This window comes from Budorcas taxicolor, chromosome 7, assembly GCF_023091745.1.
Source record: "Budorcas taxicolor isolate Tak-1 chromosome 7, Takin1.1, whole genome shotgun sequence".
Lineage (NCBI taxonomy): Eukaryota > Metazoa > Chordata > Mammalia > Artiodactyla > Bovidae > Budorcas > Budorcas taxicolor.
Genome location: NC_068916.1, coordinates 97,353,852 through 97,369,811, shown reverse-complemented (window position 1 = coordinate 97,369,811; position 15,960 = coordinate 97,353,852). Strand labels below are relative to the sequence as shown.

The window sequence follows — 15,960 nt, the reverse complement described above, 5'->3', positions numbered from 1 at the left end:
ACCACTGGGTAAATGCTTTATAGCTATTATCTTCTTTAATTCTTCATAATTACTTTATAATACACTTCTGTCCCTTTTGTGAAGAAAAGTCAGGTCTCAAAGAGGTTGATGAACTTGCCTCAAGTCATGCAACTTTTAAGTAGCAGAATCAGGCCTGTCTCCATAAGTCAGAGACCTTTGTGTATATATTGTAAATAAATAATTCATAAAAATCATAGCAGTAAATTGTAACTACACTTGGAGTTAGACACTATTCCAAATTTATTTTCTCCAAATTAACATTAATGAGGTTTCTACTGGACTTAGTCTGTAAACATTGTTTGTGAAATTTTTTAATGACACTGTAGTTTTTATTTTCAGTATGTAAGCTAGTAAAAACTTTCACTTGATGATTATACTGTTTTTCTAATGGCTGAGTTAGTCATGGAAGGAACTTTGTTTTTCATTCTAGTTACTTGATATGAAGATTCTAATAAATTTTAGAATAGTACATAATTTTTATTTGAAATATTGGACATAGGTTTATTTTTAAATTTGCCTTATTTTAATGATTTGAATTCCATTTTTCTCTTGAAATATTAACTACATTCTTCTGTTCATTTTAAGGCATTCCTTGGAGGTCTGAATTGGGCATTTATAGGTGTGGACGAAGCACATCGATTAAAGAATGATGACTCTCTTCTGTATAAAACTTTAATAGATTTTAAGTCCAATCACCGTCTCCTTATCACTGGAACTCCTCTGCAAAACTCCCTCAAAGAGCTCTGGTCTTTGCTACATTTCATTATGCCAGAAAAGTAAGATAAATTAAGATACAATTTTAATGTTGGTGTCAATTGCTAAGTTTAGCAGGAAAGTAATTAGTGTAGATAATAAGGTCAGAAGGAGGTTTTATTGTCTCAAACATTAGATCAGAGATTATTTAGAAAAAGAAATAGGATGGAATAGAATTTGAAATAATATTTTTATTTAATTTTGTAAATAAATAAGCTTGAGCCATGGAGAATAAATTATAACAGTTGATTTTGCCTGTTGTTCAGAATATCCATTTCTTAAAAATGGAAATAGTATTCTTAAGCAGTAGTAATAACAATAACAAGGTATTGTTAGAAAATTCCATTTTCTAATAATTTTAGGAAAAGCAGACTAAGATAAATAAGTTGTCCAAGGTCATATACATATTTTCTTTCAATAGATGTATAACTTTCTTTGAGAAATAGTTTAGTGATAATTACTCCCATACTTGAAAATATTTCATCTTTATTTAACTCAAGGAAAGTAAACAATTTTTCATAAAATAGCTTATATTTTACATCTGTAGATATACAGTAGATTTCTTGGAAAGATAGTTATTAGAAGTGATTAATTTTAACTAATTTTTCCCCCCTAAAAATCTGCATTTTGTTTATATCTGACTATCCTGTAAAATATCAAATGCAATTTGACTTCTTTTACTGATTATTCCATTTGCTTAACTTTTTAAGGTTTTCTTCCTGGGAAGATTTTGAAGAAGAACATGGCAAAGGCAGAGAATATGGTTATGCAAGCCTCCACAAGGAGCTTGAGCCATTTCTGTTGCGGAGGGTTAAGAAAGATGTGGAAAAATCTCTTCCTGCCAAGGTTGAACAGATTTTAAGAATGGAAATGAGTGCTTTACAGAAACAATATTACAAGTAAGCTGTAAACAGAGCACATGTTCTGAGGTGTCCCCTAGCCCCGATTGAGTCTTAGAGAGCAGTTATAATTCTTTAATTTTAAAATAGGTTTATTGTATGGCATAGTGAGGCAGAGAGAGATTTAATGGCATGTCTAAGATCACGGGTGATATAAGACTAATTCATCTTATAGCACATCATTAATTGTGTTTCTTTATTTTGTACTATGTTACATTATAGAAGGTTTCTTTTTAAGTTTTAGGATTGCCATGATACCAAGGTATTATGTAATTCTGATAATTATGTTATTGACAGGTGGAAGTGGAAGCCAGAGAAACAAACTTAGAACAAAATTTTAGGCCCCTCTGCTTTTTGAAAAATGTTAGTAAATCATATTTTGTATAATTTATGTATGTTGTATCTGTATGGTAACACTTAAAAGAATCAAAAAGCAGTATCCAGCCTAGTTTCTGTTTAGACATTTAGTTGCATAAAGCTCTGCTTCATGCATTTGAACTCTCAGAAACATATTTTATGATAAATGTATAATGCCATTCACTTAAAAAATACATTTACTACATAAATTTTACATTTTTCTTACGGAAAACTTCAGACCATATACAAAATAGGATAATATAATAAACTCCATCACTCAAGCTTGGTCTTCAGCTCATAGCCAGCTGCTTTCACTTCCCCTATCCTGTCGTTTTGAGACAAATCAGATAAAATTGTTTCAAGTTCCTTCGAAAACTAACCTTGTAAAAAGGAAGAAAATAAAAGATGTTAGACAAGGTAAATCATGGTGAGAGGAAATGTTATGCATAATTTGCAGTAATAGCCACTTATGATTTATCTCTTAAGTTGCATGTGTATTGTGTAACTATTTTAGAGAAGGCAGTTTGGCTAAACCAGGTATCCTCATGAGATGTGAGATATCTGCATTAGTTGTCCAGCATAGCAAAATTTGTTGGAAAGTTAACATAGATTATAAAGTTGACCATTTTAAAAATAAATTTTGGGGTAAAAGATTAATGCACTGTGCACTGTTAATTCACTATGTTATGCTAAGCCTTTACTGTGTATAGTTAATGGTTCAAATAACTGTTTTTTCATGGTCTTATGAATGAGGTTCATTTAATTTTGTGAACAAAGTTTAGTCCTTTGTCTTTGGAGTTGAACTTCATAATGGTGGAGTTTTACTTCGGTACTTAATTTTTTTAGTGATTTTAGAATTCATCCTGGTAATTCTGCTACATCATTTTCATAATCTTTTTTTTAAACAGGTGGATATTAACTAGGAATTACAAAGCCCTCAGCAAAGGTTCCAAGGGCAGTACCTCAGGCTTTTTGAATATTATGATGGAGCTAAAGAAATGTTGTAACCATTGCTACCTCATTAAACCACCAGATAATAATGAATTCTATAATAAACAGGAGGCCTTACAAGTAAGAATTTTAAAATTTCATTACTTCATGGTAAAGCAAAATTCTAAAAATGTTTATTTCAGCTTTAAGTGAAAATGCCACAGTGCTTTAATATATTGCTTAGATGTTCCTTTTGGTTAAAGGTGTATTTAAATAATGGTGCTGCTTATTTTTTAGTGTTTTTTATTTTAAAGTTATAATTTATCCGTTTAGTCATTTTGATAATTTTTTTAAAAAGCTGATCTAACCATGGTCTGTCACACTTTTATCCAGCAAAAACCCGTTAGTGTATTTTTTGTGGTGAAAAAAATTTCACTAATAGTGATTGTGCTGAATTTGTGACATGGCAAATGGTAGTCTTAAGGGCATCTGGACCTTAGATCTTCCTCTTCCTATCACTTCTGGAAGACAAGTGAAGAGTGTGAAGAAGGCGCAGTTGTCATCCAGCTGTAGTATTGCTTTGAAGTGCTGCCAGTGACATATAAATTAGAAGACATTTCTCAGTCTTTCAAAACCTTTGATTACTTAGTTGTTTCTTCTTTCAGTGTATTAGTTGTCACTTAGTTGTTTCAGCTAAGATTTTTTGGAGAAATGGTGTGATATCTAACAAATAGAGTGAAACGGTGCTCTTTATTTTTTCTGGTCTCCAAAAAATGCAGCAAAACCTAGGTGCTAAATGGCAAGGAAAATTTAGCTTAAGTCGTCGAACTAATTGATCAAGATTCTGAAAAATTTTGAAAACATAAACTATTTCAACATTATGAAAATTAAAAATTTTAATTTAAAATGAAAAAACTGAAGTGTTGTGAGACATTTGTTTCATTCAATACAGTTCTTTTAACATGTTATAACAATTAAAATTTATTGTTTCCTTATAGCACTTAATCCGTAGTAGCGGAAAACTAATTCTTCTTGACAAACTGTTAATTCGCCTAAGAGAGCGAGGCAATAGAGTTCTTATTTTTTCTCAAATGGTGCGGATGTTAGATATACTTGCAGAATATTTGAAGTATCGTCAGTTCCCCTTTCAAGTAAGCATTTCATTTTGCCTTTTTTGTTGATTTAAATTTTGTCTAATCCCTGAGCATGTTTGAAATTCTTTTGTACATGAAGAGTAGATTTTATATAACCTGTAGTAGTCTTTTTAAGAAAATAGATCTGTTCAAAAATTTTTGTCATTATTCCTTTTCTTTTTCTTCTTGATTTTACATTTAACAGCAAAACAGTTTTTCTTTGTGTTTCTCTTCTATGTTCAAATTAAAGGGGCAGCCTTATGTATTAGGCTTTAGTCTGAGGAAGGATAGGAGAGAGCAGTACTTCTGGTGTTACCCGAACTGTTGCAGATTCTGAAGATTGTATGCTCATAGTTATTCTAGTGCATAGTTTGCTGAATAAAAATACATGACTTTAGAGAATATACCAAAGAGCAAAAAAGGCTTATATTCCATCTATTCAATATTTTGAAATTCATTCAATATAATTACAGGTAATAAGAATGTTTGAGCTTCCCTGGTGGCTCAGTGGTAAAGAATCCTCCTGTCAGTGCAGGAGATGCTTATTCAATCCCTGGGTTGGGAAGATCCCCTAGAGAAGGAGATGGCAAGTCACTTCAGTATTCTTGCCAGGGAAATCCATGGACAGAGGAACCTGGCAGGCTGCAGTCCATGGGGTCGCAAAGACTTGCACATGACTGACTAAACAACAGCAAATATGATGAATGTTTAATAGAGTCAGTCTTAGTAGTTTGCATCTAATTTATTTAATCCTTAGAGCAATTTTATGAATAATACCTGAAACATAGCAACTAGCATATGCAGCTAATAAATGATGTGTATTTAGTGCAGACAGTAAAGTAGAAGTAGAATTACAATGATGAACCTCATCACACATAATCCCTGCTCTGTTGGAGCTTACAGTCCCATGTGGGAGACAGACATTAAGCAGGTAATGAGAAATAAATGTAATGTTATGACTCTGCTAAGTGCTATGAAGAACAGATGTTGGGTGATATCAACATGATTGAGATACATCTAGTCATGTAGGGGGAAAAGTAAAAAGAATGAAAGGTTTTACTAGTTGTAATTTTTCATGAAAAACAAACTTGGTACTTTAAAAAAGCTTTTGATTTTGGACTTCTCTTGCTTAGCTAATGTTTAGTAAACACTCAACATAGAATATGTAAGACACTGTGCAAAGTGTTTTACTCTGTTCTGTTGCTGTCTGAAGGAAGTAGTACTTCCTGTGTTCCTTTACTGAGGAGGAAACTGACAAGGGAAAAAGGCAAATCACTTGCTCAAGGCACTGGTGAGCAGTAGAGATGCTTGCACGTGGGCTGTTCAGCTAGAGCCCGTGGGGCCCTGAATCAGTGATTCTCATTAAAACAGGGCTTTTGCTGAATTCCTCTTACAGTTTCTGACTCAGTAAGTCTGAAATGGGTCTCAGTAATTTGCATTTCTAAGTTCTTAGGTGGCAGTGATGTGTGGGTCCATTACCACACTGGACTTGAATCAATCAGTGCTTGCTTTTTTTTTTAAAACTGTGGGCTCTAACCCATTAATGGATCTGAGGATCAGTTTAATGGGTTGTTCAAATATTGTACTAACTTTTTTTTAATGAAACATAATAAAATAATGAGGGTGTTTCACAGTACACTGTGTCATGAAACTTGCTTTGAGTGTATACTGTGTACTCATTCACATGTAAAACATACTCTTATAGTGGGTCTCAGGTAAAATGACGGCCAGTGCTATTATTTACTATTAGCAAAAGTAGTTCCGGTGGTTAGGAACACAGACTTTGGAGACAGATTGCTTAGGCATTGCTTTCCTACCTATAAGTACCTTCTGGTCTTATCAAGAGCAGTACTGCTTTTTCCTACTTGGTTTTAATTGCTTTTTAAAGTTTTGATTCTGTTACAATGTAGTATTTTAATGTTCTATTCCAGAGATTAGATGGATCAATCAAAGGGGAGCTGAGGAAACAAGCTCTAGATCATTTTAATGCTGAAGGATCAGAGGTATGAATGCTTTCAAAATTGTAAATAAATTGTTTCAGTCATTAGTTACAGATTTTTAAGAAAAGTGTTATTGGTGGTAGCCAGTTTTGATTTACAAGTGAGGTTTTAAAATCCATATTATCTGTTAAATATGAGGAATTTTACCCTTTTGTATCAATACTATTTCAATATAGGACAGTTAATTTGCTTCTAAATAAACTAGCCCGTTTTGATTTAGAATTCTTTATGAATTGTTGTTTATTATTCCCATATATATTTATATTGGGGAGTCTTGTTTACTGGCTTTGCTAGATACATTTTGTTAGTAATTTTAAAACTATGTTTCACTTTTATTGGTAAAATACCTTTTAAAGAACTGTGTTAATCTGCTGCAGTGCTGGGCCTTCCTTGTTCCACACGGGCTTTCTTCAATTGCAGGAAGCACGGGCTGCTCTGAGCAGCCCGCAGGCTTCTCCTTGCAGTGGTTTCTCTTGTGGAACTGGGGCTCTAGGTGCGCAGGGTTCAGTAGCTGCAGCACAAGAGCTCAGGGGTTGTGGCTCACAGGCTCTCGAGCACCGGCTCAGTGGTTGCGGCACACAGGATTAGTGGTCCCACAGCATGAGGGATCTTCCCTCTCCAGGGATCAAACCCATCTCTCCTGCATTGGCAGGTGGATTTTTTTTTTTTTTACTACTGAGTCAACAGGGGAGCCTGGTAAAATACTTTTAAATTCAGAAATTCAGTTATAAAATTCTCACATTGATTATTCACAGTCACAGATAAGAATTTAAAATTGTGCCTTTTATATTTCCTTATAGGATTTCTGCTTTTTGCTTTCCACAAGAGCTGGAGGTTTAGGAATTAACTTAGCCTCAGCTGACACTGTTGTTATATTTGATTCTGATTGGAATCCACAAAATGATCTTCAGGCACAGGCTAGAGCTCATCGAATTGGGCAAAAGAAACAGGTATTTTTTATCCTTCTTATTTTACTGTTTCAGAGTCTTTTTTATCATCAGTATTTAGAATTTATTTTGGTTTATCCTTCTTGTTGAAACATGCATATTGTTATTGAACAGAGTGCTGAGGAGCTTGAATTTATCAGAATTACCTGGAAATTGACAGAACTGAGAAAACTATGCCTGAATAGGATCATGTACTCTTTTTTAGATCATAATTCTGTTCACAGCTGTAGAATATAATGTGTTTCATTCAGTATATAAATATATATATTTAAAAATATCTTCATATACTTAACTATTGAAAGGGATTTTGCTTCGTACATTGTTCCTTTTTTGTTAGCCGTGTACCCATAGGACTCTCCTTGCAAAATAGCCATTCTCATAATTTTTGTATAACTCTCTGGAACAGTTGTAATAGCCCTTGAAAAAAACCATCTGTCATCTTTTTGATATCTTGATCCTTGTATTTTAATTACATTTACCTCCTTCTGGGATAGTGCCTGAAACTTCTTCAAGGCAGGAGGTGATGAACAAGTAGCACAAAAAGGCTTAGTACATTTTATTTACTTTGTAAACATTCATATTTTCTACTGAGAAATAAATCCATAATATAAAACGAAAAAATGTTTTACACAAATAATTCTCATAAAAGAGAGGGAAACTTGAAACAGGGATGATAACAAGCCAAGACAAATTATAGACTTTAAAAACGAGAAACTGAAGAGACAGGATATTCTTACAGGTGAACTGGGCCTAATGTATTTGTGAAGAGACAACATTTCTGTGTTATGAATGAAATGGGGAAAAGTGATTAATTGCACTGGTAGATATCTCCTACGTTGAAATCCTCAGCACATGGCTAGATAAAACATTCCACTTATGCTACTTAAAGACTGTGGCCACCACATCCTCTAATACAGGGTAGAAGAAAGAGGAAATATTAAGGAAAAAACCACTAAGACAAAATACTATAGAAAGCTGTGTGGTAGATCTCTGGGATGAATACCTGAATACAATCACAAAATAATGAAATCAACTTTCTTTTCATTGTGTTAAAATTCTTTTTTTAATGTAAGTATATGTGTGAAGTATGTTTCATTATTAATGAGATAGATTATTATTTCATTATTGATGATGTATAAGATTCCTATGGCTCATGTACTTGCTATTTTAATAGTCAGTCAGTTCAGTCGCTCAGTCATGTCTGACTCTTTGCGACCCCATGAATTGCAGCACGCCAGGCCTCCCTGTCTATCACCAACTCCCGGAGTTCACTCAAATTCATGTCCATGAAGTCGGTGATGCCATCCAGCCATCTCATCCTCGGTCATCCCCTTTTCCTTTTCCTCCTGCCCCCAATCCCTCCCAGCATCAGAGTCTTCCAGTGAGTCAACTCTTCGCATGGGGTGGCCAAAGTCCTGGAGTTTCAGCTTCAGCATCAGTCCTTCCAGTGAACACCCAGGGCTGATCTCCCTTGGACTGGTTGGATCTCCTTGCAGTCCAAGGGACTCTCAAGAGTCTTCTCCAACACCACAGTTCAAAAGCATCAATTCTTTGGCGCTCAGCTTTCTTTACAGTCCAACTCTCACATCCATACATGACCACTAGAAAAACCATAGACTTGACTAGACGGACCTTTGTTGGCAAAGTAGTGTCTCTGCTTTTCAATATGCTATCTAGGTCGGTCATAACTTTCCTTCCAAGGAATAAGCGTCTTTTCATGGCTGCAGTCACCATCTGCAGTTGATTTTGGAGCCCCAAAAAATAAAGTCTGACACTGTTTCCACTGTTTGCCCATCTATTTCCCATGAAGTGATGGGACCAGATGCCATGATCTTAGTTTTCTGAATGTTGAGCTTTAAGCCAACTTTTTCACTCTCCTCTTTTACTTTCATCAGGAGGCTTTTTAGTTCCTCTTCACTTTCTGCCATAAGGGTGGTATCATCTGCATATCTGAGGTTATTGATATTTCTCCCAGCAATCTTGATTCCAGCTTGTGCTTACTCCAGCCCAGCGTTTCTCAGGATGTACTCTGCATTGAAGTTAAATAAGCAGGGTGGCAATACCTCTTCCTATTTGGAACTATTTAGACTCAGGATAATTTAAAACGGTTTTAAAAAATCATTTGGAAGGCTTAAAGGGCACAGGATAATTTGTCATTGTGCCAAAATGTCCAGTTTAATGAAGAATGCCTGATATTCCAGGTCCCAGTGCTCTACATGCTGGTGAGCCCAATCACTGTGAAAACTAACAGTGGTCCCTGAATGGGGGTATTGTGTGATATAGAACCACTGACTTTGAGAAGCGGGGCAAAATCACTACACATTGAGTTTTGTCTTCTGCAAAGCTTTTTTTTTGTTGTTAATGGCAGAGCTTCATCATTAACTTAAAAAATAATTTGTGGGGTTTTAGATTGTATGGAACGATGAAACAATCAAAATTAAAGGAACGGGTATAAGCTTGTCATAAGTTTACCACCACCCCCTTTCCCAGCTGAAATATAATTTAAAAAATTACTGTCATTCCTTTAAAAAAAGAAAAAGCAAACTGACCAAAGTATAAAGAAGGACATAGTCTCAAATAATCTTTAAATTGAGGAAGCTTTTTTGCTTTTGACCAGTGAAAATTTTACGTTGGATGAATTTCAGGCTGTAACCAGTATTTGGGCATTTAACATTAGCAGAATGAATCATTACTGTGCTTTAAATTCCATTGTGTGTATCTTTACAGGTGAATATTTATCGTCTGGTTACAAAGGGATCAGTTGAAGAGGATATTCTTGAAAGGGCCAAAAAGAAGATGGTTTTAGATCATCTTGTGATTCAAAGAATGGACACAACTGGGAAGACAGTACTACACACAGGTTCTGCCCCTTCAAGGTAGTTACTTTTCTCTAAAAAAAAAGTTGTTACATAATCATACTATGTTCATTTTTCCAAAATGTTACCTAGTGTAAGCAGGCCACTGAAGCACTGTATTTAGTGTTGTTGTTTTATGTTTCAAAGCACTGAGCTAATTCCTGGTCAGTGGCATACATTCAGTGAGTGCGTGGTTTTGCCATTCTAATTTAGTAATCTTGGGGGAAAGCCCTAGGCTTCGAGTTCTTTAGTATGTATACTAGTAATCTTTCACTTTTCTAACTGTGTCATATTAACTGTTATAAAGGTGACTATGCCAATAATTCATTAAAGTGCTATGTAAATGTTAAATTTGTGACTGTTAGTATTAAGTAATTTTTGTTTTTTCTAATTTTAGTTCTACTCCTTTCAATAAAGAAGAGTTATCAGCCATTTTAAAGTTTGGTGCTGAGGAACTTTTTAAGGAGCCTGAAGGAGAAGAACAAGAGCCCCAGGTTAAAAAAAAAAAAAAAAAGCTTGTCTCAAAATGTGTCATTTTTAAAACTATAAGTATAAAATGTATATATCTTAAAACATAATAAAGCATATTTAAAGTAAAGATTTCTTTTTCTAGGAAATGGATATAGATGAAATCTTGAAGAGGGCTGAAACTCATGAAAACGAAGCAGGACCTTTAACTGTAGGAGATGAATTACTTTCTCAGTTCAAGGTAGATTTTCTTTTTGAATTTTTCTTCATAATTATATAAATGGAGAAGGTGGGATTTGTTTTTTGTCATTTAGTATTTTATTCATCTTTTTTTAGGCAGGATCAGCAGGGTAATCTTAAAAAATGCTAAAAACATCTTTGTCTTAAAATTTACAATGATGTATAAAAACTTTTCTTTCTTCTTCTGACAAATCAGCAGTGAGTGACATGATTTGAAAGGTACCAAATCATTTTCATAACTGAAGAGTTTTAGCTGATTTTTATTGCAGCAGTTTTTGACATTAGATTAATTTAAGCATTATCCCAACTAAGAAAACGCAAGTAAATCAGACAGAGTAAGCAGTAATACTGATAGATACCCCTGGGTTAGGTGGTTTAGTTGCTAATTCATATCTGACTGTTGCAACCACATGGACTATAGCCCGGTAGGCTCCTCTGTCTATGGATTATACTGGCAAGACGACTAGAGTGGGTATTCATTCCATTCCGTTCTTCAGGAGATATTCCCAACCCCAGGATTGAATGTGGGTCTCCTGCATTGCAGGCAGCTTCTTTACCAGCTGAGTCACCAGTGAAGCCCACACCAGGTTAGGTGCAGCCTAAAAGATTGCAGGGAGTCCTAAAGCAACATAAGTCAGCCAGCCCCAGAGTAAGGTGTGTGCCAGTTGTTTAGCGTAAAAAAGCAGATTTCTCTGCATCCTAGCCATTTTCCACGAGCTGAGGTTTTTAAGGATCAATTTAATGTCATTCCTTCATTCAGCAAATACTTACTGAGTACCTGCCATGTGCCACACACACAGAGCAGTTTTCTTGTCTTTCCAATTACCTGTAAGCTTTAATGTCCCAGTATTGGCAGTTAACCTTAAAGAGTGCTTTCTGTATATCAAACTCTGCACACTTCTTTAAATGTATTGTTATTTAATCCTCAAAAAAGTTAGTATGCTGTTACTAGCTTTTCTTTTTTAGAAATGAAGAAACTAGCGCTTAGGGAACCTAAATAAATTTATCTATGGTCTCTGAGCTCCTTGTGTCTTGTCATCAACTCTTCAAGTACTTTATTAATCATAAAAATAAGAATATTGGGTTGTTTTACAACACTTTGTGTTTAATGGACTGGTGTGGTAATTACTACAGAAGGTGATTTAGTGTGATACTCTATAAATTTGTTGTTACTCTGTTAACTTCCTCTGGTTCACTTATAGCAATAATTTTGTTGATCAGCAGAGCAAAAGAGAATCATTCCTGGAAGATAATTCTTAGAAGTCATATGGTTTGATCTACTTTGACCTCATAAAGAAATAAACTTAGCTTAGCAATCATATTTGGTTTAACCCATAGTCATATTCATTATCCTAGGGCTATTTGTTATCTTATTCTGATATGTTTTGTCCTTCCTGCTAAGAAAGAAAAAATGTAAGGATGAATAGTTCTTTAATTTTATTCTGCTAAAATTCTGGAATTTATCAGGTTGCCAACTTTTCAAATATGGATGAGGATGATATTGAGTTGGAGCCTGAAAGAAATTCAAAGAACTGGGAAGAAATCATTCCTGAAGATCAAAGACGACGATTAGAAGAAGAGGAAAGACAAAAGGAACTTGAAGAAATTTATATGCTCCCCCGAATGAGAAACTGTGCAAAACAGGTGACTTTTTAATTTAAAAGCTGTTTCTGTATTATAAAGAGTATTTACTCTTGGACTGTCTTTTTAATGAGAAATATTGGTGCTTTTATTGTAATGACTTCATCGGATTTAATAATGCTTGTCTCATAAAATTAGTTGGAAAGTATTCAATCTTAACTATAACCTAAATTTTATAAATATACAACTGTCAATGTATTTTTCGAATGAATGTGGTTGGTTGTTTCTAGAAATTTGTTCATTTTATCCAAATTGTTGAGTTTATGAGCATAAAGTTATTCATAATAATACCCCCTTACTATCCTTTTAGTGTTTATAGGGTATTTAGTGATTTCCCCTTTTTTCATTGTGTTAATGAAATTAAAAGACACTTACTCCTTGGAAGAAAAGTTATGAGCAACCTAGACAGCATATTAAAAAGCAGAGACATTACTTTACCAACAAAGGTCTGTATAGTCAAGGCTATGGTTTTTCCAGTAATCATGTATGAATGTGAGAGTTGGGCTGTGAAGAAACCTGAGTGCTGAAGAATTGATGGTTTTGAACTGTGGTGTTGGAGAAGACTCTTGAAAGTCCCTTGGACTGCAAGGAGATCCAACCAGTCCATCCTAAAGAAGATTAGTTCTGAGTGTTCATTGGAAGGACTCATGTTGAAGCTGAAACTCCAGTACTTTGGCCACCTGATGCAAAGAGCTAACTCATTTGAAAAGACCCCTGTGCTGGGAAAGATTGAAGGCGGGAGGAGAAGGGGATGACAGAGGATGAGATGGCTGGATGGCATCACCGACTCGATGGGCATGAGTTTGAGTGAACTCCAGGAGTTGGTGATGGACAGGGAGGCCTGGTGTGCTGTGGTCCATGTGTCGCAAAGAGTCGGACACAACTGAGCAAATGAACTGAACTGATTGGCATTTTTTTTCTTGATCATTCTAGCTAGAGGTTAATTTTATTCATCTTTCCAAAGAGCCACCTTTTGGTTTTATTTTTTATTTTTCTGTTTTAAGTTCATTGATTTCTGTGTTTGTTTGTTTTTTTTCCTTTCTTCCTTCTTTTGCTCTCCTTTTAAGTGTCTAAAAGATAAAAGCTTAGATCATTAAGACTTTCCTTTTCTAATAGCTTTTTTTTTTTAAGGTCCTGCTTTTTCTGTACCTCGTGAGTTTTTGTATTTATTTATGGCTCTGCTGGGTCTTTGTTGCTGCTCGGGCTTTTTTTCCCCCTTTGTTGCAGTGCACGGGCTTCTCATTGTGGTGGCTTCTCTTGTTGTGGACCACAGGCTCTAGGGTGCTTGGGCTTCAGGAGTTGTGCCACTTGGCCCATTGCATGTGAACTCTTCTTGGACCAGGAATTGAACCTGTGCCCCCTGCATTGGTAGACATAAACTCTGGACCACCAAAAGTCCCAACATTAGCATTTGATGCTGCAAACTTCCGTTGACCACTGCCTTTTCTGAATTTCCTAAATTTTGAATTTGTTGTGATCTCATTTTCATTTATTTCAAAGTACTTTCTAATATCTTTTGTGACTTCCTCTGTAACCCATAGGTTTTTTAAGAAGTGTGTTGTTTAGATATTTGGGGGGATTTTTCCAGGTATCTTCATTGCTGATTTCTAGTTTAATTCTGTTATGGTCAGAGAACATACCCTGTATGATATGAATTTTTAGAAATTTGTTGGTGTTTGTTTTATGGCTCAAATGAACAGAATGTTAGATTTTTAAATAATGGTAGCAGTGCCATGCCAAGCTATATTGGGTCCTGTGGCAAGAGGAAAATCTTTAGAGTCTTTGCATTAGCTTCCGATTTTTTAGAATACTGTTGTATTTCAAGATTATGTTTTGATTGTTGAATTTTTTGTTATCTCCTTAAATTTTGAGTCTGAGGCAAATGAACACACCCCAGACTGTGCTCTGCCAGGTTTGGTTTTTCTTTTCCTACAAGCATATTAGGTCTTGTGTGTCCTCAGGTCTGTAGGTGAGAAAGATCTGGCCAGGCTTCCTGACTGTCCCCTCAAAGGTGACTCTCTTTCTCCAGGCCTTCACCATGAAGGAAAGTTTTCTCTAATCTCCAGCCCCATTTCCAGTCTTTTTCTCGAGCACCTGGTGTAAGTTGGTGGAGGTTTGTGAAGTGCCTGCGAGTGGGTGGGTGCAGGTTCTCCCTGTGTCTTTTGTCCCCAGGAATCTTCTCTTCTCGTGGCAGCTCAGTCGTTAGCAAATGTTAGCTGACTTTTCTCTTATCTTCTTGTATGGTACTTGATGTCTACCATTCATCCTCTTCACAAGTAAGCCAGTGTTTGAGTTCTACCTCTTATAATCTGTATTTCCGTACTTTTATCCTATTAGATTGCCTTGTGATTTGATGTGTGTAATAGAAGTTAATGTTTTGTAGATTAGATTTTTTTACTTTTATGATAAAAATGACTTTATTGGCAAGTGTTCCGTTTCATTTCTGCTATCAGGAAAAATATCTAGGAATGATATTGCTGGGTTAGCAGAATGATCATTTTTAAGACGTTTGGTGCAATATCAAATTGCTCTCTATTGTATAAATACCCATCAGAGGTGTTTGACTATCTGGTTTTCATTACCAGTACCAGTATTGGCTAGTATTAGTTAGTTAATATTGGTCAAGTTGATGGAGTAGCTTTAATTACACTGCATTGTTACTTTAATTCAAGTTTTTAAAAATATACCAGGAAGTTGTATAATTCTGTTTGTTATATGATTAATCACTGTTAATAACTTTTCACATATTTTTACAAAAGGACGGTGGATATTTTCCTGCTGGTTTACAAGAATATTTTAAGCATTAAGACTATTAATATAACTCTTTGACGTTAACCTGCTGTATTTTTTGGAGTTTTTTTGCTTTTTAATTTTGTTTATAGACTATTTTTTATATGTACATGTTAATTTTGTCAATCATAATGCTTTCGTTGCTCTTAAAACAGAAGCTTGCTTTACCTAAACATGGGCAAAATTTTGTTTTCAAATTCCAGATTAGTTTCAATGGAAGTGAAGGGAGGCGCAGTAGAAGTAGGAGATACTCTGGATCTGATAGTGATTCAATATCAGAAAGAAAAAGGCCAAAGAAACGTGGAAGACCACGAACTATCCCTCGGGAAAACATTAAAGGATTTAGTGATGCAGAAATTCGGCGGTAAGATGACATAAGACCATTTTTACTTCAGCTTGGTTTTAGTAGGGGGTGAAATTAAAACAGAAATTCCACAAAATACAAAGTTTTAGAAGAGGCAAATATAATTGTGTGGGGATTGGGTGGTTCTGATTTTGGTTGGTCTTTATGAGTAAAAGATGAGTTTGGCATCTACACTGTGTTATTTATTGTTACTCTGTTTGGACTGCTAAATTATTCTGGTATACTTCAATACATTATTTATTAAAAATTCTCACTGTATATGACTCCCAACATTACTCTTTACGTGGGAGTAATTTAGTTCCATATTTTTCTAATTTTTTTACGGTGGGGTGATTGGTTTTTTGAAAATAACCATGTTAAAAGTGTTTGATATGTCCAAATAGGAACTGAGGTAAGATTGGCCTTACAGATAAATTGTAGTTTTCTTTCAAAATATATTTATTTTTATATATATATACACAGCTTTATTTATGGAGGATGGGATAACACCTTATTTTGTTTACTATGTAATATTTTTGTGTATGAAATTTGTGAAAGGTTGTTCATTATTGTATTTTCAGAG

The 15,960-nt window shown here is 34.8% G+C and overlaps 1 protein-coding gene across 1 annotated transcript in view; it reads left to right on the top strand.

The window, feature by feature from the left end:
- CHD1 (chromodomain helicase DNA binding protein 1) overlaps positions 1-15,960 on the top strand; it is a 68,772-nt gene that overhangs the window by 32,171 nt on the left and 20,641 nt on the right. Inside the window, exons 13-23 of the mRNA XM_052643439.1 lie at positions 607-797; positions 1,485-1,673; positions 2,939-3,101; positions 3,959-4,111; positions 6,025-6,096; positions 6,894-7,043; positions 9,768-9,916; positions 10,293-10,389; positions 10,509-10,604; positions 12,071-12,247; positions 15,238-15,398. Coding sequence (XP_052499399.1) covers positions 607-797; positions 1,485-1,673; positions 2,939-3,101; positions 3,959-4,111; positions 6,025-6,096; positions 6,894-7,043; positions 9,768-9,916; positions 10,293-10,389; positions 10,509-10,604; positions 12,071-12,247; positions 15,238-15,398 — 1,598 coding nt within the window. The remainder of the gene's footprint in view (positions 1-606; positions 798-1,484; positions 1,674-2,938; positions 3,102-3,958; positions 4,112-6,024; positions 6,097-6,893; positions 7,044-9,767; positions 9,917-10,292; positions 10,390-10,508; positions 10,605-12,070; positions 12,248-15,237; positions 15,399-15,960) is intronic.